This window comes from Stigmatopora nigra, chromosome 10 (genome assembly GCF_051989575.1).
Source record: "Stigmatopora nigra isolate UIUO_SnigA chromosome 10, RoL_Snig_1.1, whole genome shotgun sequence".
Lineage (NCBI taxonomy): Eukaryota > Metazoa > Chordata > Actinopteri > Syngnathiformes > Syngnathidae > Stigmatopora > Stigmatopora nigra.
In genome coordinates this window covers 11,518,624-11,544,902 of record NC_135517.1, presented here as the reverse complement: position 1 = coordinate 11,544,902, position 26,279 = coordinate 11,518,624, and the positions used below count along the sequence as shown (strand labels likewise).

Below are 26,279 nucleotides of genomic sequence, written 5' to 3'. Positions count from 1 at the left end.
TTTATATACTTTGTCACTTCCTCATTTAGCCAGTAGAGAGCAGACTCGTCAAAGTCATGATGACGTCACAATCTAATCCAAACCTGTTCTTGTCTGATTAATTTTTTTATTTGCTGTATTTAATAATCGTTGTTGGTTCATGTGCTCGTCAATGTGTCGTGGTTCTCGTTCTGTCAGTGATATGCATGCATTCAATAATATTAATTTATTTTCTGTCTTGACCTGCTGCAGTCAATCATTAACCAGACAGCTGCAGTTTTCTGTGTTAGATGGTTAAAAATTAACAGCAATTGTCATATTTGAAAAATATGTCAAATATTTTTTTTCACCAGAACGAAGTTCATTCCTTGCTCCCAGTTTAAATGGATTGGACGAAAGTTGCATATTTTAATTTTTCTTTCAAGAAAAAATAATCCCTTCAGAATAAAAAAAATACTAATGAGTAGTCTATTTGAAGCAATCAATAAGAAAATATTTATTAACAGGATATATATAAAATATATATAAAAGACAAAGAGACCTCAAACACGTCATATAAATAATGTTTTATTTTTCTTTCCTTTGCAAAAATGACTATGTATAAGAAAATAATGGAATTGTTAAATACTGTACACAGCATGGTGCTCTCTCTCTCTCTCTCTCTCTCTCTCTCTCCCAGTGCATGTCAACATTCGTCTTCACCACAGCACAGAAGTTACTAAAAAGTCCTTATTTTTTGTTTTGTTTTAGTATTTTTTTTTGTTATTTTCCATAATAAGACATTTGAATACCTTTTTTTAAGATTAAATAGTACCAGTGTATGTAAACATTTCTTTCCTCGGGTGGAGGGGCGGTGGTGATGACTTTTAAAGTCCAAGCAAGATTGCGTTTGTGAGCAGAAACTACAAAAATATATATATTTTTTTTCAATAACCGGTTGACCTTAGTTAGGTGTCCCCTCCTTCTCCAAAAACGAACACCGTGTTCTTCCGTACGTGTGCTACATTTACAATCTCATCCTCGTGTGTCCATTAGGTAAGGCAAGAACAATAAAAAAAATCACATGGATCTATATATATGTATATTTATATATATTTATCTTATTTTTGCTTTGTTTTTCTTTTCTCAGCCTCGGCTGCCGGCAGCCAAAGTTTGTGAGGACACACCCACTGCAATCATGTCAGGCAGGAATGCTTGTGCAGAACAGGAAAGACCACGCGGCGGAGGGTTCACCTCCGCCATCGTCCCGGAGCCAAGCGCTCGGTCGGAAAACACCCGGTGAGACTCCATTTTGACGACGGGCAACCCTCAACGGAACTCGGACGTCGGTTGTGTCTGATCGGGAGTGTTAGGGACACTAGGATGTAAAGGGTTTAAATAGGAGAATTAGGCCTATTTTAAATTGGTGAGAAAACACAATGCATGTTTTGGGGGGGGCTCATTTTTTGGAGATAATAAAATAATTCCTTAAATTAAAGGAAAGGCAAGACGAAAAATAACTTTCATAGAAAAAAGTTCATTGAAGAACAAAAAGGCAAAACTATTATTTCTTCATACGTACAAAAATAATCCATTAAAATTAATTAAGGAAGTCGCTTATCTAGTGTTTAATTAGCAAAAAAAATCTTCCTAAAAATGACTTAAAATTTGAGGGCAAGTTGCAAAAAAAGAAAACGTATCATTTTTTTCAGTTTTTGTCAGAGAAGGTAAAGGATATATTTTTTTAAATAAATACTGTAATTAATACTTGTTTAAAAAAAACAAATCTTTTTTGAGGAGATATTAATGAAAAAAATTTTAGTAAGTCATGTTAAACCTTGTATTTTAATGCACTATTTTTGTTCCTTGTGTCCCTAGTACTCTGTTGTAGTTGTTCCGCACAAAATTAAAATAAAAAAAAAAGTGGACAAAGTGAAATGGAGGATTGATATTGAAGGGAGGTAGCATATGTGTTCCAAACAATGACTCACAGCTTGACCACTAAACATAAAAAAACAGAATAATTTCAGTAAGAATACATTCACTAAAGCTGGGCATACACTGTACGGACTTTGTCAGAGTTTACGATCAAACTATCGCTTCCGTCCTGTAAGTGTCAGGAGAGCGCTTTCAAAGTGTTGCTGTCAAAAAAAACCTAAACAAAAATCAAGCAAAAAACTAGGAATGCTACCAGTAAAAATCCACGTTGAGAACACAGCACTGTATACTTCTCTCTACTGTGTCACATATACGTTTATTTGACAGTGTATGTCTAGCTTCAAGGCGACGTTCCTCTCTCTGTGCAACCTCCAAAACCAAAAAGAAAAAAAACAAATTTAAACCAGTAACAAGTACTTTCGCGATTGGACAACCTGACAGGATTTTTCCTCTCATGGAATATTTGGAAAGAGTCAAATTTTCATTTTCTTAGAGGTAGTATCAGAGCCATAAACGAGTCCCCAAAGTAAAGTAGAAGTAAAGTTAAGTCTGATTGCCTTTTTGATTTGATGTTAAAAAAAAAGTATTATATTGTCTAGGAAGTGTGAGGCAATTTAAAAATTACAAACGCTATGGAAAATAAACAAATATAAATGCAAGATTACCGCAATGAAGTAGACAATACTTAAAATCCTAAAGCAGGAATGGTCACAAATCTTTTAGGTTGACGTGTTTTGTGGCCATTTTGCATTCACTTTGCGGTTATTAACATTCATATGCGTATGAAAGTTGTAAATTGCCTAACAATTCCTGGCTGCCTTACCATTATTTTCAATTGCCATGTTATGTTTTGAAATGATTTCATGTTTTTATCTGATAAAAACCTTGCATTTGAAAACAGGTGTGGAAAAGGAAACAATACTAGCATGTGTAGGCTTTTAAATCTACTTTAAATGGTGTACGTGAGAACACGGTAGTGCCAAGTTTCAATGGCCTAGCAGCCGCGCCCGACAAGTGTGATAGCACGTTCTTTAAAACAAAACAAAAAACAACAAAAAAGACTTCTTTTTACAGATCCCATTTTAAGGAACACGCTAGGCACGAGGGTTGGCGAGTTGGGGGAAAAAAAACATGATCATCCCCTTCACTTACAGTAAATATTCAAGTGCTAAAATCCTTCATTTGAACCTAAATCACAAACATTTTAAGGGATGGGCTAAATGAACACAAGCAGTGGTACGTTTGCTTTCTCTACTTTCTCTAGTGGTGTGCAAGAGAATTGTCAAATTTTTATTTCTGAACTGCATTATCCTCATTAGGCTCCTGGGGGGTGCTGGAGCCTGTCCCAGCTGACTTCGGTCCAGCCGATGGCAGGGCACAAGGAGACAGACAACCATGCACACTCACACTCGTACCTAGGGGCAATTTAGAGTGTCCAATCAGCCTACTATGCATGTTTTTGGAATGTGGGAGGAAATCGGAGTACCCGGAGGAAACCCACGCAAGCCCGGGGAGAACATGCAAACTCCATACAGATGGACACGACCTGGAGTTGAACCCAGGACCCCAGAGCTATGAGGCCGACACGCTAACCACTACTTTTGCATCATGTTCATTCAATTCCTTTCTGTCAAAATGGATGTGGACGTCCCTCGCCATCATAGGCACTGGACGAGTTAAAGTGGCTTTAACTTGAACTTGTAAATCCAATCGCGTTTAACTCTTAAGTGCAATACATCAGTACTTGGTTTAAAAAAAAAAACTAAAATAAGATTGTAAACCACTGCTCTAACGGGTGCTCTGTATCCAACTGGAGACCAATCTAAAATGAACCTAACCACGATTTGATGAATACGCCCATCCCGACCGAGTAAATGTCGCACGGTCACATCTCTGACCTTTCCAGATAAAAAGCAGCAACACATGACGGTCCACCTTCCAGACGCAAAACACTGAAAGTGAGAACTCCGAGGCCCGCTTGCACCTTTCCGGACAGTAAAATCTTTTCCAGTGACATCCAAATACGTCCAAAGTTAAAGAACGCGAGGAACTGGACGCGCCTCCTTCAGTATCTAAAACTAAAAGCAGCAGTTTGGAGAGAGGCGAGGGTCCTCAAACGAGATCCACGGGCGCTTTCTGCCGTTTGGGGAACTCCCAGTCCGAGCCGGGGTTCTCAAAATCCCACAGAAGGTAGTAATGAGTGCTGCTGACCTTATTCCCCTCCTTGTCCACGATAGGCAAGATGCAAGGCGAGCCTTCGCTATTCTGTCTCTGTAAACCCCGACGCACATAGTTGGGGTCCGACGCAAAGCTTTGGGTGGTGGGCATCACGCCGTTAATGTACATGGGGAGGCTCTTGGGGCTGGGGGTACGAGAGCTGCCCAAGGGCTCCCTCGGGGGGAGTTTTGGCGGCTTGTCTTCGTCACTGTACGACACCTCGGCTGACCAGCGCCGGAGTTCTGGTGGGGGGAAAAAAGCAAAAAAAACATAGATGAGTAAATTTCATCTGAAAAGATAACATTTTTCTACAAGCGGAATCAATAAGGGAATTAACTCCAGATGTTTATTTCTTTTCTTGATGCTGGGAAGCATTTTTTTTTTATTCCCGCAAAACAATGACGGAGAGTCAGAAAAGGCCTGGCTAGACTCGACTGCCGTTTTGAAATTAAAAAATAATTATATAATGATTGTATTTTTGATCGATTAAATAAAAACAATGGGCAGTGTTGATATTTTCTTTAAATTTTCACATTTACCTTCAAAATATTAGAGAATAGACGACGAAAAGGACGGAAATGACAGAGAAACGTTGCCTAGCAGTGCCTTTGTCTGATTGCCAGATTTGACTAAGCTCTCTTTATGTCGTTATTCAATGTTCCAATATGAAGATGAACCAAACTGCCGTGGTTTTGCCAATAATTATATATCGCTCACGTGTTACTTGCCTGTTTCAATCGGTAGCTATGTATCATTTGAGGAGGCCAGTTAGGTAGCCAGGGGGCGCTCATGATGGCAAAAAAGTGTAATCGGCAATTAACAGGTAGAAGGTGCGGATGACAAATTTCCAGCTCTGGAAAGGTATTTTTAAATCCGGAAAAGATGGAAAAATTGCAGAAACGGGACTGACCAAACACCATTTACTGATTTCTATCGAGACAGGCAGACTTTCAAATCTCAAGGCACAAAAGGAAGGCTTCCTCAAGCAGGTCATCGATGAGTTTGCTCAGAAGGAACGGCATGTGGACGTCTTTAACAAGTAAAGGTAAGACTGTAATTACATTTATTTTTGAATGAAAAAGGATTTTTGTGTGACGCAATTTGTATGTGCCATTGATAATGTAAAATTTAAAGAAAATGTCCAATACATTGATTGATTTGATAAGGGACAGCGCATATGAATGAACATATTTTCTATTGAAACGTTTCTTTAAGATGAAACGTTTCATTCTCCAACAACTTTGAGTATGTGAAGGTGTCTGTCTGTGTATGTGACCTTGACACTAATTCCTGTGTTTTGCAAAAGAGCATACAATGTGAAAACTGTGGTTTTGTAAATATGCATGTTTACTATAAAAAAAATCTTTCAATGTCATATGATCACTATGATATATATGATGAGTACACAGGATGAAAGGTAAGATGAAGAGTCTTCTCATGATAGTTTGTTTATTTTTCTTCCCCTCCTATAACTTACTCATTGCAATTTGTGGGAAAGTGACACTGTGCTGAGTAAAGTCTGTTCATCCAAAAGAAGGCATCACTCTGGTATAAAATCTGGGGACTTATTTTGGAAATATAACCCAATAAAAATAAGGGGAACGGCCATAACGCCAAATCAAATCAAATTTTTGGGCCAAGTTTAGAGTTCAAAAATTGAACTCCTCAGTAAATTAGTGTTGGTGTATGAACATTGCATTCGTCCTTCTGACCAATCATATGTCTAAAAGAACTCGACTTCCGCGAAGTAGTTTGAAGTCCACTAAGTACTGATGGTTTTAAGTTGTCCCATCGAAACATTGTAATGCCAGCAAAATTGGTTGAGTTGAAATGTCATGTTAAAACAACTTCTTGTGTTAGTTTTTAACCCTGTGCTCTTCCCTTTGTATAAAATAAGAAAAGAACCAAATCATAATCGACCCAATGTTAAATAGCTACCTTTGTGATGATAGTGTGAGGGATCTGCCGTCTTGTTTGACCGTGGTGGGATCGGCGGAGGAGCCTCTGACAAATTGGCATTGTTGGCGATGTGGTTATGGTGGGTGAAGCGCTGTGGGGAAGGTTTGTTTAAGGATCCGGCCGGTCCCGAGTGAGAGCGCCGTACTCTGCGCTGAGCTTTGTCCTGCTGCCGTTGGCAGCCCGCCGCTAAGTCCTGACGCCGATGCTGCGGCGCGGGAAGCTGTTGAGGTTGGCTTTGCTTGGGGTTTTGCTGTCCCGAAGGTCCGTCGTAGTACGCGTGGTTAATCCGTCCGCAGTCCCTGAAGCTCCTCCGACCGGGGAGCCCCATCCAAAAGGGGGAAGGTTTGGAACACTGATCCGACACCAGGCGGCAGCTCTCGTCCGTGCTGTTGAAGAACTCCACCTCGTTGTCCATGGCCTGCTCGGACGAGAGGTCGCCGGGGGCCGGGATGGGTGGAAGGGGTTTGGAGCACCGGCCCGGGGTCTGCGGTGGACTGCCGCACTCGTACACGGAGAGACGTTGGAATGAGGGGACCACCTGGTCGTCGTCCACCGGACTAGGAGTGGACGCTTCGGTACTGCAGGTCAGGGAGAAAAGCGAAGGCCGAGACTTCTTGGGAGGTAATTTGTGGCTGCTGGAACCGAGTTTATGTCCTGCCAGGAGAGCCGCAATGACACATTTCAACATTAGTCATGGAAACGGACGAGCACAAAAATACATTATTGACGGACTAAAAGCAAAACAAGAAGCGAATATGTGGATTGTGAGTTAAGTGCGCGTTTCAGTTTCTACGGTCAGCGATTGACGTCAAGGCAACGGGGATTTTGCCTTTTGACTCTTTAGATCCTTAGATTTCTTTTTCATTGACGCTAAAGGAAGAGAGACAACAACAACCAATCTGACCCTCATGTGACCGATGGTTGGTTAAGTATTCCAATTTTTTAGACTGAGTGTTGGATAAAAATAATGTTTAGAGACAAAAAATGACAGTCAATGAATGCAGCCATTGTGTGACGTCAGTTTGGCTGGAAAGAGTTAAGATCTTAGGTTTCAAATTTATACGACAGGATCACCAAAAAAAGACACTGGTGTCGCTACACACATCTTCAATCATTGTGGTTGTTGTTTGCATTCCTTGTAGTACTTCTAATAAATCACGTCACTAAATAAGGTCACCCAAACATTAAGAGCAAACCTGCAACCACATCCATCATAATCCAAGTATTTTAATGACTACTTTTCTGATATCTTCCTGATATCTTTGTTCTGGACATAGATTCTCGTGTTGTATCTCGTTAGTGCTTCTATTGGCATTCTTCAAAAAAAGTACTTACTTTCATAGCTGAGCGATGGGGGACTCTTCTGCTGGCTGCGGTAGCCCTCATCCACGTGTGCAGATTTCATAGTGAAGTAGAAGCTGTCAAGGATAAAAGCTGTTACTCCTGTGCACTTGCACCACGTAACATTCCTTCCTCAGTGAGAATTCCCCCGGTGTGCTCACTTGTCCGGGTCGCGGGAACAACTCCACGTTGACTTGGATCCAGCCATGCTGTGACAGTAGCTGCCCCGTAGGAAGGGGTGTTCTACGGGAAAAGATGTCTCCTGGGCAATCAGGCCCACCGTGGACATGCTCCAGGCGCCCTCGGGCCGCATCAAAGCCAGGGAACGCTCGGATCTTCGGCCCGGCTGGCTGCCACCGCTCTACCTGCCACGGCAATACATCAATCAGAGGGGGGAAACTAAAAACTAAGCGCAAAAGCAGGTGCATGGAAGAGCCAGAAGGACATGTTTTGATAGAAAGCAAATCCGCAGATGGGAAATATTGAGGAAGCATGACCGGAGTGGTACGAGAGTTGAATTCTACCGGTTGTTTAGTCCTAGCTGTTGACTACTTGTGTACAGAAGCCAAGACAAAGAGTCTGCGCTTTCTGTCAATGCAATCCGGCCAGGCATGAAGTGAGAGAAGGAGAAAAGGGGCTCCTCCTTTTACCAGAACGCCACCTGATGTTGCAACATCTCGTGTCAAATGACCTGAATGTTTGCGTCATGTCAAACATTTGTCAAGGCTGGGTAAACCATGTCTGCAATATTCAGTGCAGTGGACTCCAGGAGCATATCAATTTTGTCCCCCATGAAAATGAACCACTGACCAAAATCCTGATGCGATTTGACTGGATGAACCTGTTTGCTATTTCACAACAGGCCGTGAAGTAACGCGCAAAGCAGCAGGTGGCTTTCCGTGGACGTGCTCATATGGCATCACCTGTGCGGTGTCCACGGACTAGTAATGTTGGAGTGATGAGTGACAATAACTCCAGCCCCCCCTTGTAATAACCCGTCCTTTGCCTCCCGTGAGACGTATTTATGCACTGCTGTGACAGCTGCTAGGAAACAAAAGCCCTAAAACAACAGGAAGCACAGGGGGCATTGGTCACGGCCAAACTACGCCGAAGCCGTCGGGGCCTGGCAGCTTCGCCAATCCGCGCATTTGGTTCGGCGGGCCAGCGGGTGACGGGAAGCAATATGATCCTCGATAATGAAACCCCAGGGGCTCGTGCTTCCTCTTGCAACAGGTGCAAAGACGGTTCATCCTGGCACTCCACCACCGGAGCACTTACAGGCGACGGGATTAAAACAAACCACACGTGGCTGGGCAAACTGTGGAAACACTTTGTTTGGATCATTGGACAAGCGAACGCAGTACCATGGAGTTATTGATTGTACACTTCAGGCTACCTTTACCAAAGTTTTGATTAGACTACCTGAAACCAAAGAAGTCCTCGGACACCACTTAATTAGACTGTCTAGCCTTTTGGCACCTTGTTTTGGATACTCCAGACTTCTTGCCAAGTTCACTCCATCCAATATTAGACACTATTTTTCCCATCCCTCTGTATTTGTAGACAGATTTTTCATAGCTCAAAAGATACATGATAATAGGGTTAAAAACCCGGAGTCAGCTTGGCTAAAATTCACACTGCAATTCAGAATTTCAGGTCAAGGGAATGTGTGCATAATGTCATGTATGTAGTTGTTACAGGAGTAAATATGATTTATTAGGTAGGTTTCCCTCATCACACTTATGGCAATTTTTCACTTCTGGATCCAACAGCTTCATAACGTGTAGTAAGACGAAAAAGATTGAAATTCTTCGTCACACATAATTTTATGCGCAACTCAATTGGGCTATTTGATGCATTTTTGCTCAACTCAAATTACCACATGATCAATAAATACCATGTCCATGAGTTTATTGATGAAGCATCCAACATACAAATATTCATTGCACATGTGTAGGAGACACTGTAACAAATTACTGTAACAAAGACTCTGGTGCCCTTAATTATAATAAATGAAAATATGTCTTGATCTAAGATGTTGTACCTTACCAAAAGTTAGTAATAAATATCAATACCACGGTACGAAACCGCAAAGCTTTGGTACACAATGAACTACTCTTTGCAGAGGTTCAAGAATATGTCACCGAGCTATGTTACGACAGTATACCAATTCTCCTTATAATGTTTTATATTTATAGCCTGTAACTATGACTTTAAGGCATTAGAATAGATAGATTAGTGATATCCTATGGCCCAAAAATAATAACTATTACATACAATAACAATATAAATAAAATAAAAAAATAAGCGTATCTATCATTGACTAACAACCTGTTTAAAAAAAAAAAAAAAAACGTAGTATTCTCAAATCGTTTCTTTTGGGGATACCATACCCAATGAGGATGTTTCTAAAAGTCTTCAGGTAGGTAAAGTGACAGCAAAAGAGGCGCGCTAGATAAAGAAGGGAGGGAGTTGCCGCCCCCGCCAAACGACACCCCTGCAGCGGTTTCCGAGCAACCATACCCGCTTTACCTGTGCGGCAAGCACGCAGCAGTGCACACCCCCTCACTTTACCGGATTTAGACAATCGTGGTTAAAAGCCCTCTAGCAGCGGGGTTAAGTCACGCCATGCAGAACACAGGCACACTTCTTTTTTTCCTGCTATTGTACGGCATGTCAATAAATCAGGATCGATCTTTAATAGCAAATGCCTTCAGGTGTCCTAAGCATCCATTGTAAAATAAAATAAAATAAAATAAATACAATGAGAAAAGTTTTGTATTTGTTTTGATAGTCATCTGGGCAATTATTCAAGCTGTTTATCATCCAAACATTTGAAATTAACATGAACTCCCGCTCAGCCATCACTCAATAACGTCTGACATCAACATGTCGAGTCAAAAACAAAGTCGCACACGTCTCAAACTGCAAAACTCACCAAGAGTAACGCTCCTCCAGGGACCCCCGTCCCCCAGAAAAAAAAATAAAAACCAAAAAATATAAATGTGCCTTTTGGAAGGCTCCAATGAAACTCCTTGTTGGCTCCTAAGACAGCTCCGTTTTGTTTGTAATGTATAGCTTGTTTGGAGTTAACATCGGGGGGCCAGCAGACGCTTAAGAATGGCTGACTCTCCCCCCCACCCTCGCACAATGTGACACTTTTAGATGAAGTGTTGAATGGGAGCGAACTGACGTCTTATAGGCTGCAGTCATGAGAAGAGACGCCCTGGCCCTCCCCACAGTCGCACGCTCTCACTTAAAGGCGCACGCCTCCATTTTTATTTATTCATTTTTTTTTTCTGCAAGTGCCTGCAATTTCTTCAACGCTTCCACTTATGGCTTTAACATTTCAACCTAAAATTGCATCAGAATAAATACAAAGTCCTGATCTGATAGACCTTTTATGTAAATAATCCAATAGTTGGAAGACAAAATAGCTGTGCAACGGCAGTGTCTATTCAAAATAAAATGTTTAACGCAACTTGACGCTGATGTGACGGAGGAGTTAAAGTTATTTACACAAAGGCATTGACAGTGAAAAACAAATCATCAGTGACAACATATCAGATGTTTAGGTAAAATAGCACACTCCATATATCCTGTCACTAATTGACCTCAATGCAAAGAGCACTCTTGAACATACTGCAGTGTGTTGTGTTCAGGTGCAGCTCCAAAAAATGATGACAAATAATTCTCCTGCTTTAAATCGCCCTCAACGAGGCATCTAATTTAAGGACTACCTATTTAAAAAAAAGGACATACCCACCATTCAATTTATTCTGACTCTAATTATGTCTTCCGTTTGTCATCATTTTAATCATATACATCATACCAGCGATTGTAAATATCAAATTTGATGTACTCAGGTTGTTTAAATTGAACTTGTTCTGACCAAAATCAGTTAAATTAACGCTCCTATTGCCAATCTGGTTTTAGCAGGGGATTCCCAACCAGGGTGCCGTGACACTCTTGGATGCCAAAAGTGATCATCAGGGCTGCCACAAGTAATTATGCAACATTGCAATATTCGCCGCTCTAAAACGACAATGGGTTAAAGATTTCCCAATCGCTGATTTAAGCGGTTGTATAACATATTTTGCTACTTTGATAGTAGCATCATTTATTCATATTTCCTTAATGACATCAACAGTAAATCAGGAAACATTGTCAAATACATGCCAGATTTCTTATTCATCAATGTTATATTGTAAGTACCTTTTTCTAAGTCGAATGACACTCGATAACACGTAGAACACCGACGACTTCCTGGTTCACAGAGAATGTATGAACAGGTAGGCAGTGCCAATAATAACATATTTTACAGAAGGATCCAGCAATTATCCATCTTTTGTCTTTTTTTGTAGTCACACGACATCCTGCAATCAGATTTACAACGTCAGCGCCAAAGGGCCAACGACAACCGTACAATTACGACAAATACAGAGCGTTTTTCTCCAATTAAGACCAATGAATCAGATTAAGCCAAATGCAGCGTACCTCATGAGCGAATATTGTGTAAATTATATGAGCACATTTCCACGCAATGCACAGCTCTTGTCTTCGGCACAATAAAAACAACCACAAGCGCACACACTTATTGTACCTGCCCACACGCCGTGTGCCGCCACTTGCACAAAGCCGACATTGTTGTGTCGCACAGCGTACCAGATCGCCCCGAGCTTTTTTTTTGTCTAGATTATCCTGTTTGCTATTGGCCTAATATAATGTTAAGCCACACCACGTTGGAATTAAGAGGGTGAACAAAGGTGGCAGACTCATTTAAAGTAGCAAAGATTGCAGTTTTGCGGCAAAGTTCATTTGTTTACAAGCGCGCAGTACTTTTCACACATTTAAAGGGAGTGGTAGGAGTAGTTTGGATTGGTGGTGAAGGGAATCGTCCTATTCAAGCTGATTGTGGCGCAACCTGTCCTCATTTCTAGGCCTGGGCAATACATTAGTTTATTATATGGGTTAATTTTTTGTAGCCTTTAATAATCATTGAATTATTAATTTAAAAAAATAATGATTAATATACAATATATAGTATTTTTTATTATATATTCTTTGAATAAATACATTTATAAATGAATACAATCTTCATGAAAACACACCTTTTTTCTTGAATGCATTGGATTTAACTCATTGCTTGCCATTTACAGTTAGAGTTAAGATGAATCCAGTTTGAATTCTGCATTCAGTTTGAATAATGCAAATTGAATGGAACTATGTCACCCTTACCAAAGCAGGCTAAATAAACGTGCACGAAGACACGCAGGCTAACCAAACACCTAAACAATAGCGACAATCACCGCATGTGTTGAATCAATAGTGGCCCAAAGCAGAGGTGAATGTGTGTGTATGTGTGTGTGTGTTGAAAGGACAGATTGTTCTTGTGTCTAAGTTTGTAAATGCTTCACAGCTAGGCCACAACGCAAATCCCCCCCACCTCCAAGACCCCAAAGGCTTGTCATTACATTCACGGCCCCAACATGGACACATTCTAATTTTGAGTACATTTCAGGGAGTCCTCAGGGGCCAGAAATGGGGCTGTATTGCTCTCCAGTAGAGAATGTCAAATTGTGTGTCATTCAAAACCTGAAACCGAATTATAATGGTACAGTTTGTTCTCCTTATACCACCGTAATTCACCAGAAATGGTGACTGTCAGCTTGGCGCTGGTTTTTCAGCACTCCCTTGCCTGCGTCATAATGTCATTCACTTCACAGGAAGTGTCTTATAAAGCATTTGGGAAGGGAAGGCAAGATAGCTCACGAAGGAATGCAACATGAATGTGCTTTCTTTACCACTTCAAAAAGCGACACCTTTTAGTTTTTTTTCATTTTAAGTGGTACTTTCAGAAAGTTTTTCCCCCATCGTGGCAATCCAATATAATAAATGCGGCACTACTACATGGTGCTGGTTGGCCCATAGCGTAAATGATTTCTTCACATTGCAGGTCAGAGCATTGATTGCCCCAGCCTGCTGGGGTTATTAAATTGCACGCATATTCAGTCTGTGGCCAAAGTCCACTCTGATACAAACATACGAGCGAGAGGCTCGGAAGGTGACGTCAAGCATGAGAACCTGCAGGACTGCTCGCTGCAGAAATAGGCGTCCCATTGCTACTTAGATTAGGCATATGGATATCAGACAATATTTAACATGATTCATGCATAGCAACCCTAGAAGTGTCTTACTTCTCTTTTCCCTGACCTCCATTTGGGATTTAATTGCTGTGAAATTGCATGTTCCTGAAAGGTGATCTCTTATTAAGACAGTTTGCAGTAGAATTGTGGTCCTATAAATCTTCTTTTTAGTATTCGGGCATTGCTTTAACAATTGTAAATAAGATAACTAACGTGCTTACCATAATTAAAAAAAACTGGTTGCAGAATTTTTAAACAGTGAACATAAGCAGTTAGAGAAGAAACGTTTCTACACTTTTTGCTATTTTTTCTTTGTCTTTTGCCATTTCAACTTTTGAATGAATGGTTCTGTTTAGTTGCTCGGTCATGCATGATGTGTGATTTTTTTTAGTAGAAAACAAAACATTTCAATAGCAAGTTGTGATCTTCTCAAAGTCAAATAAAGTAAATGTTCATTGGAAGGCACACATTTAATTGCGCCCATGTCCCGTCATCGCTGGTACAGTAGCAGCTTTGTATATCCAAGAGGAGCAGGTGTGCGCTTCAAAGCTGATGACACATCGCAGCACATTACTCCTCAATTGTGGTTTTGTCTCACCGAGCCTCCCCCAGTCGCACTAGTTCCTGCCATGGCAACCAATCACGAGGCTGTCATCACTCACCCAAGTGTAAACCTTATTAAAGCGCGTTTGTTAACAAGGCCCGAATTGCCCGAGATGCTTTGCTTCTTATTCATTTCCTCTCTGAGCAAAGAGCTGATGGGAAACGCACGGATGGGATTGTAAATTGCCTCACAATGCAAGAATTCTCTATTCTCGAGCGCAATACAAACAGAGCCCTGATCCAGTCCTCAACATTGCATCATGCCTCCGCATTGTTACGCAGAGTGGTTACAGTATTACGAACAGGTTGGCCCGAGCCAGTCCGCCTCTTCGATGATGACAGGGTGTGTTTAGTCTCCAAGACGAAGACCGGGGGAATCTTTGGCGAGCGGGTTTTGCGGATCAAATTGCCCTTGGTAATCCTTCACGTTGAGTTCACATCGTAATGGTTTGGTCGCTCGAAAAGACCATGGGAACTCAAGATTCCATTCTCAGTCACGATTAAACCGCACACCCTCCCCACAGTGTCTGACGTCTGGGGAGAAGCTGTGAAAATGACAGCTGCGGTGTGAAGGAGAACGTCATGCTATGCTCCGACTCGCCAGCTGTACAGTCGTGCGCCCACCGCTGGATGAAAAGCCTCTCCAAATATGCCTTGTTTCCGGCACATTTTTCCCATCGCTAATATGGAGCAGCGCTGTCAGCAGCTTTTAGCGATTAGTAATTCCTGAAGGGTGAACAGATGTTCTCCCTGAACGGCCAAAACAGGAGTTTCTGGCACCTGGCCAATGACTATCCCAGGTTTCCGGTCCTCTTGATGTTGCCTACGGAGCAAGAAGTTTACCCAAAATCAATCAATCTTGAAGTAACTAGCCCCCGTCGGGGGATTTTAACCCTTCCCTTGAGGGAGATCAGAATCGCCGTGTTTGAGGAACTGATAAAGATTTCAGATGTCCAACATAGAACTCAGCGAGTTTGCCATCATATGTGATGCCATCCACCACGGGGTTAAGAAATGATTGCCCAGACGGCAGGAAATCGGGTGAAGATGGATGGTCGACAGATGCTCGGTTAGCTGGATAAGTCTTGTTTCCATACATTCTGCGCATACAGCAGGGTGATGGCCGTTTAAGCATTCGGGCCAGACTACATGTAGTGTCAGTAGATGATTTCTTCCGTTCCAACAAGGGTTTAGGGCAGGGGAGTCAAACTGTTTGGTTTGCCAACTCAATCTCTTGTGGGCCAAACATGTTTTTTTGGCCCACGAAGTTAACTTACTGGCCAACATTGCTGGCTAGTGCCATCAATGGCGCTGAAAGATGAGCATCCACAGACAGGCCCGCAGCCCGTGTGTTTGAACCCCCTGGTTTATGCCTCCTAAGGAAGAGGGAGGGGATAATATACCAGGCAACCTGCAGCGGGTGTATTCATTCTTCTTGACAGAAATGATCCGCAAGACTGATGGCGCAAGCGTCCAAGCGACGAGGCCCGGTGGCCATTTTCCAACTCTTGGAAGAAAATAAACTGTGCAGGTGCATACATTTGAGACGAAATGTGACGGTCCATTGAGGCGACCGAGCGTGGGTGGTAATGCGAAGCTCAAGCCTTAACTACCATCTATGGAATTTGAGGGCTGCTAAGGGCTGGAGGCCACGTACTAACCGCTATATCCTTGACAAATCAGTAAACCACCAGCCACTTTGCACAAAAGCAAAATGCACTGAGCTGCGGTTTGTTCAAATTTGAACACCCAACCATTTCGAAACCACTGAAACAATCTCAGGAAGTCGCCAAATATGGTTGGGAGCTCCTGCCAAACTTACAAGCGTGTAGTACGTCTCGTGTTAACCCTTTATGGGGAAGTCATGACGACGCTGGTTGTCCAATACATTTTGTTGACCGATCATCTTTTCATGCAAATCCAGATGTATCTTGTCTTGTCACAACTGTCTGTGGGATTAAGTTTATGGTTTTTGTCGGTCCATTGTCATCATATGGTCTTGTACGGAGACTTTTGGTTTACATCTTTCTAGTTCTGCTGTCTTTTGTTTGTTCGTTGTTTTTGGACATTTTGAAAATGAAAGTATTTTGAAAATATTTAAATATTCTGTTCCAAGGCTTTGCCTCCATTACACTTGCTTCCACCTCTCTCTTTTTCCTCACGCAGTCGCCTAAAATTTAAAAATAAAATGTCAATTTTAAACGGAAATTGGGTACCTTAGTCAGAATGTTTGTCTGTTTTTATTCATTTAAATTGGATTATTATTTTATGCATTCATACGTTTAGTTGATTCAAAAAGATACATAGATTATATATAAAAATATATATATGAAACATGAAAGGGGAAAAAAAATGAGTCTGCCTTGATCATGGAGATGAAATAACAGGGAGAGAAAACTTGAGTCAGCGTCGCTGCTTTGTAAATGAAGCAAATGGAAAGAACACAGTGCCGAGGTTAAGAAGGGCTGTAATTATCTTGGAGCCAGCAAATTACTCTTGACTGTGAAGAAAAATAATGGGTTATCAGAAATGCAGAGTTGTCCGTTTAAGCAAAACCAGGGAAGACTGTATACAACAGAGTTGGAAATCAAGTTTAAAATCATGCCAATTTCTGCACGGACCCTTATAATGTTAGAGCAAAACGCTTAATTTGAAGCAATGTTGTGTCTTGTGAACCTCCGTTTACTCTCTCCGCACTGGTGCCTCCAAAAAAACCTCTGGAGACGCTGTCGCCTACTCACTGTTGTGGTCAGCCGGCAGGAAGTAGATGAGCCGGAGAGGCCAAACGGTGCGAGGGCCTCTGGAGCCTGAAAAGTGTGTGGGAGGTGTACGCCGACCTCTCAGGGCACAAAGTGCTTCTTATTTTTCTGCCAAGTTGGCTGTGTACACAGTCGAGCGCATAAATTCACTCGAGGAAAAAAAAGGTTTGCGTAAATAAGTTGCCCGATCCGTGCAGCCATTCCATAGAAAAGAGGCCTTACACGCATTCACCGCATCCCGAATCCAGCCACGCATTTCCAGTGCTCAGGAAGAGGGTGTCATTTTACACTTCTCGAAGAGATATCATACTCAATATATGTGTCCCCTCGACGTCCTTCTGACCCGGGTGAAGGACTGCCTTTAAATAGGGACTCGCGTCAAAGCTGTTTTGGCGAATTGTGACACATTGCTCACGTTAAAAAAGCCTCGTTAGTACTCGCTAACAAGATGCTCTCTCAAAAGAAAGCACACGCCGAAAAAGTGGGGAAAAAGTTTGGTTTTTGGTTGCAGTTTCAAGAAGAGCCAGGAAGTAAAGCCCTGCTTGGCGAATAAATATCCCCATTGAATTGAAAAGATTTCAAGCTTAGAAAGATGTGCAGTGGGGCAAATAAGTATTTAGTCAATCACCAATTGTGCAAGTTCTCCTACTTGAAAAGATTAGAGAGGCTTGTAATTTTCAATATGTATACAGAATGTGGAGAAAGAAAACGGAAAATCACATAGTTTGACTTTTAAAGAATTTATTTTTCCAAATTAGAGTGGAAAATAAGTATTTGGTCACCAACAAACATGCAAGATTTCAAGCTGTCAACTTCTATCGAGGTCTAACGAGGTCTCCACTCGATACCTGTATTAATAGCATCCGTTTTAACTCATTATTGGTATAAAGACACTTGTCCACAACCTCAGTCTCTCATACTCCAAGCACCACTATGGCCCAGAGCCTTGGCTTTTGTTGAGGCGCAACCAGAAAGATTAGAAAGTCTTGCTGGTTGGAATTCTTCATATTAACAGTAATGGCAAGATCTTGGTTAAAAGCAAGGGTCGTTAGTTTTCCCATGTGGAACTTTGGGAGAAATCTACTAGGTCTAATCCATCTTTTTCACGCGTTGTTGCTCTTTGAGAAACATAATCGTGGGTTGAGATAACCAGGCAAATTTCAATCAACATCCGGGAAGTGTGTAGAAATGTACAAAAGCGTTGCGTCAAGAACTGTGATGCAATTTGAATTCTAAGAGAGTCATTTCCAGTAAAACCATCCATTCTTCTTTTCATTTTCTAAGCTGTTGTCAATGGCGGGCCTGGCATATTCCGATAATGTTCAATTTACTATTTACAAGCGTTGACGTGGTTCACAATCTCACAGGCCAACGGTCTATTACCTTGGGGGACTTACGAGTCCTATTGATTTTGTGTCATTTTTGGTCTGGGTTAGGGATCTTGTTGATTTTGGGCTACTTATTCATTTTGGTAAATTTCATGGTCACTTTCTGTTGACTTTGGAGCATTTCTGGCTCATTTCAGTATATATTTTTTTCAAATTAAGACTTTTCAATTAAAAGTTGCTATTGGAATTACCTTTGAAAAATGAGGGTCAGCACCGTAGAAACTGCAAATGGTATTGCTGGCACGTTCTGTGACAAAAGCAGACTTGACAATGATTAAGTTTTCCTACACAGTGAGCGGCTGCTCTGCCAGCTTGCGCACACTGAGCGGGAAATTTTATTACGAATAAGGAAAGACATAAATAAATGCAACAGGACCAGCTGGCCTTTCCCTCGCACTTTACAAACACCACTCCCTGTTTGCATGGGCACGTGTCCACATCACGTCATGCTGATCCCTCATGTGACATGGCTGCAAGTTGCCAAACTGTCCCGTTGCCGCCAGCCCGTGTAGTATTGGCGTTATTAACGGCCTGAGCCAAACAGTGGTCAACTTAGTAAGAGGAGGAGGAATTCCTAAAGGAGACTAACATTCATCCGCTAAATTAGCCGGGTGATTCAGACGGAAAAAGAGAGTTATAAAGGAGGAGCAGCAGGGGGATTGGTTGTCACAGAAGGGAAGCCACCCACTGTCACCACAAAAAACGTGACTCACGCTCTCAACTGGGTGATGGTTTATGGAATTGGGACACACTGATCGGGTCTCCTTTTGCAGGACGTGCCAAACCAAAACAGATTCACAAGTGTCACTAGGGTGAGGCCGTGTGGAATATTTTACCTTTCAACAGCTGGGTTTTGCAAGATATCGTCTTTGTGAGCCGCCCTTTTGTTATGCTACCCGGGAGCCATTCATAAAAACGGATCTGTACTGTTTGGATACACGCTGTTGACGACTAGAACAGCGTGTCCCGTCTCTGTTGCAAAATAGCATGATTCCCTGTCAGGTGCTGATTCGAGGGGGGAAAAAAACAGGCAAACCCAAGCACTGAATGGAAAAACACTTAAGGAAAGTGAACTGTTTTACCTTTGCTAGGCGCTATACCTATAGTTACTCAGTCCAATTGAAATAATAGAAGAGATCAGTAGAATGCCAGCCAATAAAATAAATAATTAATAATTTGGGGCAATAATTTAAATGCGTTTAAACTATTTAATTAGACACGCCGCAAATCTCCGCGTTATTATAATTGCCGAACATCAATTCGAGTTCGGTTATAACTCAAGAACAAATGAAGGTGTATTGGCAAACTTCCGGAATATGTTTGAAATTTGAAATCAAAGTGGTAGTTCAGTTTTAATTTCAGGACGTCACAAATGTTTTAGATGGATTATTAATTGGTTTCCTGGGATGTGCTCGGCCTTTTTCTTCGATTTATATTTAGATAGTGTATTTTCCCATTAAGCCTATGTATTTTATGAACCGTGCACTACAATGTTAATCCTCAGAGTAAGATTAAACGCATTAAGCTCTTGCCATTTATGTAAGGTATTTTCCCATTATCACTGTTTTCTTTGTGCAATGAACGAACGTACTCGATTATTATTTTTTTTGATCAATTATGCCGATAATGAGCTTTAGTCAAACCCAGATGACTTTTTGTTGAGAAAAGGTGGCTACACCCTGACTGGTAGTGTTCCAATCACGAAGTACATACAGTACTGTCCACTCCCATTCATCAACAGATTAATAATTTCAGAAGGAATATTACGACTAAGGGCATAACTACACCGTCATCGCCTTTTGTAGGCCAAAACATCACATCCAACGCCGAGATATTTCTTACACTGTTGCATTCATTTGAGTTTTCCAGCATGCCGTTAAAACGGAGCCAAAATCGGAAGCACAAATTGTGCTCATCCAACTTGCGTATCAAGTGAGTGTGAACATACTGGAGTTGTGTGTGCATTTTAGCACCTCGCCTCCGTTTCCTGTTTTCATCTCACTGTGTCCCCAGTCACTTTGCGTACACGCCTACGGCCTGATAACCAACACCCCACCACCACCCCGGCCTCCTCATGAAGATAAGAGCCTGTGATTACGGCTGATAGAATAGCTAGCCTGCACTCTTTATAACCCAAACAAAATCCGTGTGCATGTGTGTCCGTGTGTATAAATCATAGCCTCAACTCTCGTAGAGTGTTTCTTGATCGGACACGTTGAAATCTAATCTGACGGCAGGAAGAAGAACACAAGCACACGCGCTCACGCAGGCAAGCACGCACGCACTTTCCTGGAGAGAGAAGTGAGCATGGCAGCGATTACTCAACAACTTGGGGGCGGAGTCTTGTTTGTCATCACTATTTTCAATGAGGTAGAGGCAACCAGTTCCAGCTGCACTGTGCACAAATTACAAAGAAGGGAGACAATTCAAATAAAGACAGCGTGCTCGATTTGGGGCGAGCACATTGGCTAGGGAGTTTGCATTTCTGCAGATCCATAAAAGAGCGACGTAAGGGATTATGCCCCCCAAAAGAACCCCCAACTGTATGTCAAAAATGAGTTTGAGCACTAGGGTGTCCTCACAGAACACTCCAAAACACTAAAGACTCCCAAAAAGCTTCTTGACATGCCGATTTGGTCTTTGGGTTTTGTTTTTGTGACTTTTGAATATACATTTATTACATCTGTACATTTGTTAGGTTGAAGTATGATTCTTTTTTATTTTTTGCTAAGACTGACATGCACATTTTGGGGCGGTTTTGGAAAGTTAGCTCCAAGCTTTTACGGCCACTCCCACAAACGGAAGCGTTTTGAGCTACGAACATGGTCACGGAACAAGTTGAACTTGTATCTGAAGACGCCAGTGCATTGTGAATAGTTCCGAGCTTCCTCTGATGAATGAATGGATTGCCTCATCCGCAGCAGTCAAGACGGCATCAAAGTGTGCTTGCTTGTGTGTTGGATTTCAGAGCCAGGCAAACCCTTTTGTTTACAGAATTTCCCCGCGTGTGGTTAGCGCCTGACAGCTTTACAAACTCCCACACGTCTCTCACCAGGGGCAGGAACGCGGTCCAAAAAACACCGGGAGGGTGCAGAGCGTCTCTTCCCGCAAACTGCATTTCGTGAGGCCCGGCGATTGAAGTCTAGTGTTTCATACAAAACCCACACGTTGTTTGTTTGACTGGTTGCCATAGGGACAATGGCATCCTTCACTAGTTGACCTGAATAGATGCTGCGGGGGAAGGTAGCGCTGTTAGCCTGGCGTCTGCGGAACACACAAGAAGTGGATTGTACAAAGCGCCCAGTTTACATTTTAGTTGTCGTTGTTTAAAATGGGAGTCCCTAACGTCGCCACGGTTGTTCCGGGTAACTACCCACAGCATTGGGAAGACCGTTTCTAGAATAGAGAGAGTCCGAAACAAAGACGGGTCAGGTGGCGGGGGGTCGAAGCGCTGTTTGTCTTTGCGTCGACGTCACCTTTCTTTCCTGCCCCGTCAGCTGTTTGATAGGCAGCACGCTATATTACTTCCATCCGATTGTTTTATAATCCTCTGGCACCAGACCGTCTGCCGCAGGTAGATTCTGCACCTGTGTGTTTTCCGGCAGGTCACAAGTACTAACTACACAAACACACGGTGCAGTGTGTGCAATCACATGGGCCCATAAAACACTGGCCCCTTTCACACTGCCCATAAAATGTGTCATTTTCCGACTTTTTTATTTAACTGTGTCGCGTATTAGTTGAAAAAGCACATTCACAGAATGTACCTTTTTTTCTGGTTTTTGGATGTAGTGTGTCACATGTAACAGTGTCTTGTTATTTTATGGATCGTTCTGGGAAATTTTAGGATAAACGACAAAGTAGAACTTTTTTTTTCTTGCATTTGCCTTTTTGCTGTTCAGGTGATGGGGTTTTAATTTTAGTAATTCGTTTTTTCCCATACTTTATTCATTGATTTAATTGGAACTTAAAGGCATTTCAGGTGAAATTCATTAGAAGCTGCACTGGCATTACCTCTAGTAATATGTAGAAATAAAAAATCCCAATAAAAAACTGTTAATGTAAACACCTATAAGTTCAGAAACAAGTTTAACCAGAGAAGTTTCTATGCTTCAATTATGTTTTTCAGACATTTTATAATAGCATTTTTGCAAGAGCGCAATGAAAACACTTTGAATTTCTACATCACAGAATGTATTGTAATCAATGATCACTATGTAAAAAAAAAAACTTCCATGGAAGCTTGCTTAAGTTGCTTCACATCTTTTAAATATTGCAGTTTTATTTTTAATTTTTAAAAAGCTCATGCAAACGCAGGTATTGTTCCTTTTTTAATTGAAAACAACATTACAATTATTCAATTTCGCCACACCTATCGCTGTTAATGTCAGCAAATTATTTCATGACGTCACCGGTTAATCGACTTTGAATTGACATTCATCATGTAACCTACATTTTTAAATGCTGCCACAAAACTAGAGCTACTTTTTGATGGATTTTAAATGAGAAAAAACTCCTTGTAGTTAAATCAACCCCTTGTAAACAAAAAAAAGTAAGACTCAGTGACTCTTTCTTACGAGCTTGTCAGACTATGGTAGAGCAAAGCTGAATGTTTGTCACCAGTGACTGGTTGGACCTGATCGGTCACAAGTATCTCTATCCTTTCACCAAGCACTGAGGCTGAGGGTGGGGTTTAGCTGTAGTCTGCCCACACACACATGACAAATGCTCAAAAATTGATTTCCACTTGCAGAAAAAGCTACATTTCTTAAAACTGCATTTCCAGTTTAAAGGGAATGGGCTCACCTGGACTGCTTTTTAGAATTAAACCTGCTCCGATAACCTGCATTCATCTCTGGCTTTTTTTTTTGGCGTCTAAACATATTTCTGTCAATCATGGCACTCCTAATCTTTACCATCTTTGATGCATGACTTGGATCCCCACTGCATGTAGTCAGTGGAGGAAGGAAAAACAGGTCAGCATATTGTGCAACCACTTGGCACTATACGATCTTTGTGTGCTTCACGCAGAGCAAGTGCTAAAGCATGCATTTTGTGTGTGTGTGTGTGTGTGTGTGTGTGTGTGCAGACACACACCTGTACAGTTCTACATTTATAGTACATTATGAACAAACAACTGTAAAAAAATCATCAGTGTAACTTATTTTTTTATTACCTATTACTTATTTACCACTATCCTGATTTTTTTTCTACACTACTTCCTTTTTCTACTGAACACAGACCCCATTCTTAATCCTGTATTCACTGAACATAGTATGGCGTATTTGCAATAAGACTTAGAATTGCGCGATTCAACCCCCATTGCGGTATAACGTTGTAGCCGGTCTGACTTTTTTTTTTTTTTACCTTTTTCTAATCTCTTTAAATAAGTAATATAGACAGATGGAATTGTTGATTTTACAAGTCTTAATATGATCAGGTAAATATGACATGCTAAAGACAAATAAATGTCATACTTGCTCCAACAGTGCGGGTTGAATAATTATGGCACAACATTAACCATAACATCTAACTGCACTAAAGGCAATTATCTTCCATGAAGATTCATTTACGTCAAGTTTCATCTGTTTTTCTGTTACATGGTCCGTAAGGCTTTTAGCTGCCACTAAAAACAAGTGTTCTGATCCAAAAAGTCATCAGTGGCCTTCCGACCTCCAACCTGAGCTTCCAACTATGTCCACTCGCACCTGTGCATGTTTGTGCATATGTGAGACACCAACATGTACCCTACAGACTGTGTGTGTCATATATCCGTGGTTTACAAACACTGTATGTCTGCCGTTACCAGACACCGCAGCTATTCTGGCCCCCTCTTCCCGAGTGCCCCTCGACCACCCCTCCCGGCCTAGTGTCCGGTCTTCATGTGGAAGTCTGCAAGCCAAGGTCAGCAGGTCACATTCCTCCAGCTCTTTGGCATTCTGCCCTAGGGTTCAAGTAGTGTGGAAGTGCGTGTATGTGTGTGAGAGCTCGTGTAGGGTGTGTTCTACGCTGCCCTACAGATAGAGGCGCAACACACGCATGAAATATAGAGCCAAAAAGGGACGTGTTATACGGCAGTGCGATTAACGTGGCTGTCCGCACACGTACTTTCAGCAGTGCCGGGTGCCTCCGAGGTGGACGCCGCTGACACGTTTGTATGTTTGAGGCTTGACGGAAGGCTCCTCCCGGATCATTTGCGGATAGACATATTCTCATATGACATACGTATGCAATAACTATTGAATACCAACGTGTTGGCATGTGTAAGGGGTTGGGGGGCAACTTAAATCCAGCTCTGAGATTCTTTTTTTTTATTGTTGATTAAATGTAACGGTTAATGGCTTTATGGGATCTATCACGATCTTGGGTTGGGTTCATATTGAACTCTTATTTTCTATTTTAGTGTCAAATATGTCTCTTTCACCAAACCCGATGACAGTCATAATATCAAAACTGCCATGGCAATATGGTGCCACAGAGCATCTGGACAACAGGAAAATACAAAAAAACAGTGGTACTTGAAGAAGAAATAGAAAAAGTGAACTGTTAGTTTAATTGACAACTTAATTGAAGTTGCCAAGTCTTCTCCTGGACTTGTGAAACACGTTATACCAATGCTCAAGACAACAATTCGCTGCTATTACTGTTGGCAAAAGCTCAAGCTCTAAACTGCTTCCTGATTGGCTATCATTTCATTTCAAATCACTGTCACGGAGTCCCTTGTAAAAATCTCAAAGAAACAGAGTTCCACATTTTCTACATGAAGTTTGCATCCTCTCCTCTTGGCTGCCTGAATTTTCTCCGGGTATTCCGGTTTCCTCCTCCATCCATGCATGGAAGTCCGGTTGAGCACTCTAAGAATGTTAGCGTGTCTGGTTATTTGTCTCATTGTGCCCTGCGAGGGTCTGGCAACCAATTCAGGATGTCCCCCGCCTTCTTCCCAAAGTTGGCTGGGATAGGCTCCAGAACCCCGCAACCCTCGTGAGGATAAGTGGCACGGAGAATGAATGAACAATCTTCAATTGTGTGTGCTGGCCCATCAAAACGTGCAATGTGCAAATGATGCCATTGGAGAGAAGTGTGCCAAAACAAGGGCATATTGCTTGGGCCGTGAACTTCCTGGAGTTCTATTCCCTGAAATTCCGAGGGTCTTTCCGGAAATCCAGCTCGAGGCTATTGCTACACCCCCTGCCCCTCCTCATCACCATCCTCCCCCAGAAAGGGTCGCAGAGTGTGAATAAGTCCACAGAGCAAACATGGCCGTGGCTGACAGTCGGACTGACTCAGCGCCACATTCCAGTGGAGTCACCCATCCACTTTACCCTCGGCACACGCACCCCTCTGCACGCACCACCGCATGCACAGTACATGCATCACCTCTTAAATCTGATTCTCCCGTCACAATGGGGACTACACAGGTGTGCTATGCTTATACCATCTAATTAACCAGAACAAATGTTTCCCATAATGGCATTTGTCACTTTGTCTTAGTCATGTTGTGTACATAACCCAGTTTGCCCAGTGCACATCACTCTTGTACTACTATTTTTTTCCACTGCTGCCAAGAAACATGAAGTTTGAATTTATAATACTCCATACACAAAACTAGGGGTCAATGGAAGTATCAGAGCAGCCAAGCAGGAGAGGCTAAGCTCTCAATTCAGCGAGAGAGAGAGAGAGAGTGAGAGAGAGCCTGTGTTAATGTAAAATCCATGGCAGTCAGTACAGTATATCCTGAGCAGCTGCTTTTGCACGTCTGGACGCTGAGCTGCCAACCACTAACCATTCATTCACTCACAGACTGATCCCCAAACCGGTCTGTCAAGGAACCGACCTATAAGCCTCGTTGCCACCATCTCAACATACATGTTAAAATTACATGCGTCGATTTGGTCATGATGAACGTAGCTTTAACCCAAACAGGAAACAAATTAGAGGGGAAGTTACTCCAGGTCGTTGTAGGGTGAGGC

The 26,279-nt window shown here is 42.0% G+C and overlaps 2 protein-coding genes across 5 annotated transcripts in view; one reads left to right on the top strand and one right to left on the bottom strand.

The window, feature by feature from the left end:
* The window catches only part of tas1r3 (taste receptor, type 1, member 3), a 51,453-nt gene that overhangs the window by 387 nt on the left and 24,787 nt on the right, over positions 1-26,279 (top strand). The window contains exons 2-3 of one of the 3 annotated variants that reach the window (XM_077726405.1): positions 1,109-1,257; positions 5,056-5,158. Coding sequence is in view for 1 of the 3 variants with exons in the window: in XM_077726404.1 (XP_077582530.1) it covers positions 24,004-24,037; positions 24,119-24,213 (129 nt within the window). In the remaining 2 variants the exon portion in view is untranslated. Of the gene's footprint in view, positions 1-1,108; positions 1,258-5,051; positions 5,159-23,956; positions 24,038-24,118; positions 24,214-26,279 lie in introns of those variants that run through there. The other 2 variants (XM_077726406.1, XM_077726404.1) reach the window with 2 other exon arrangements.
* On the bottom strand, positions 644-10,564 carry errfi1a (ERBB receptor feedback inhibitor 1a). 2 transcript variants are annotated; one of them, XM_077726407.1, is made up of 5 exons: positions 10,352-10,564; positions 7,575-7,778; positions 7,408-7,490; positions 6,052-6,726; positions 644-4,355 (listed from the first exon to the last, which is right to left on the bottom strand). In XM_077726407.1, exons 2-5 carry the CDS (start codon positions 7,724-7,726, stop codon positions 4,009-4,011), a joined length of 1,257 nt encoding a protein of 418 aa, XP_077582533.1. In that variant the 5' UTR covers positions 7,727-7,778; positions 10,352-10,564; the 3' UTR covers positions 644-4,008. The 2 variants fall into 2 exon arrangements, with proteins under 2 accessions (XP_077582533.1, XP_077582534.1); XM_077726408.1 differs by having other exon boundaries at positions 7,575-7,774.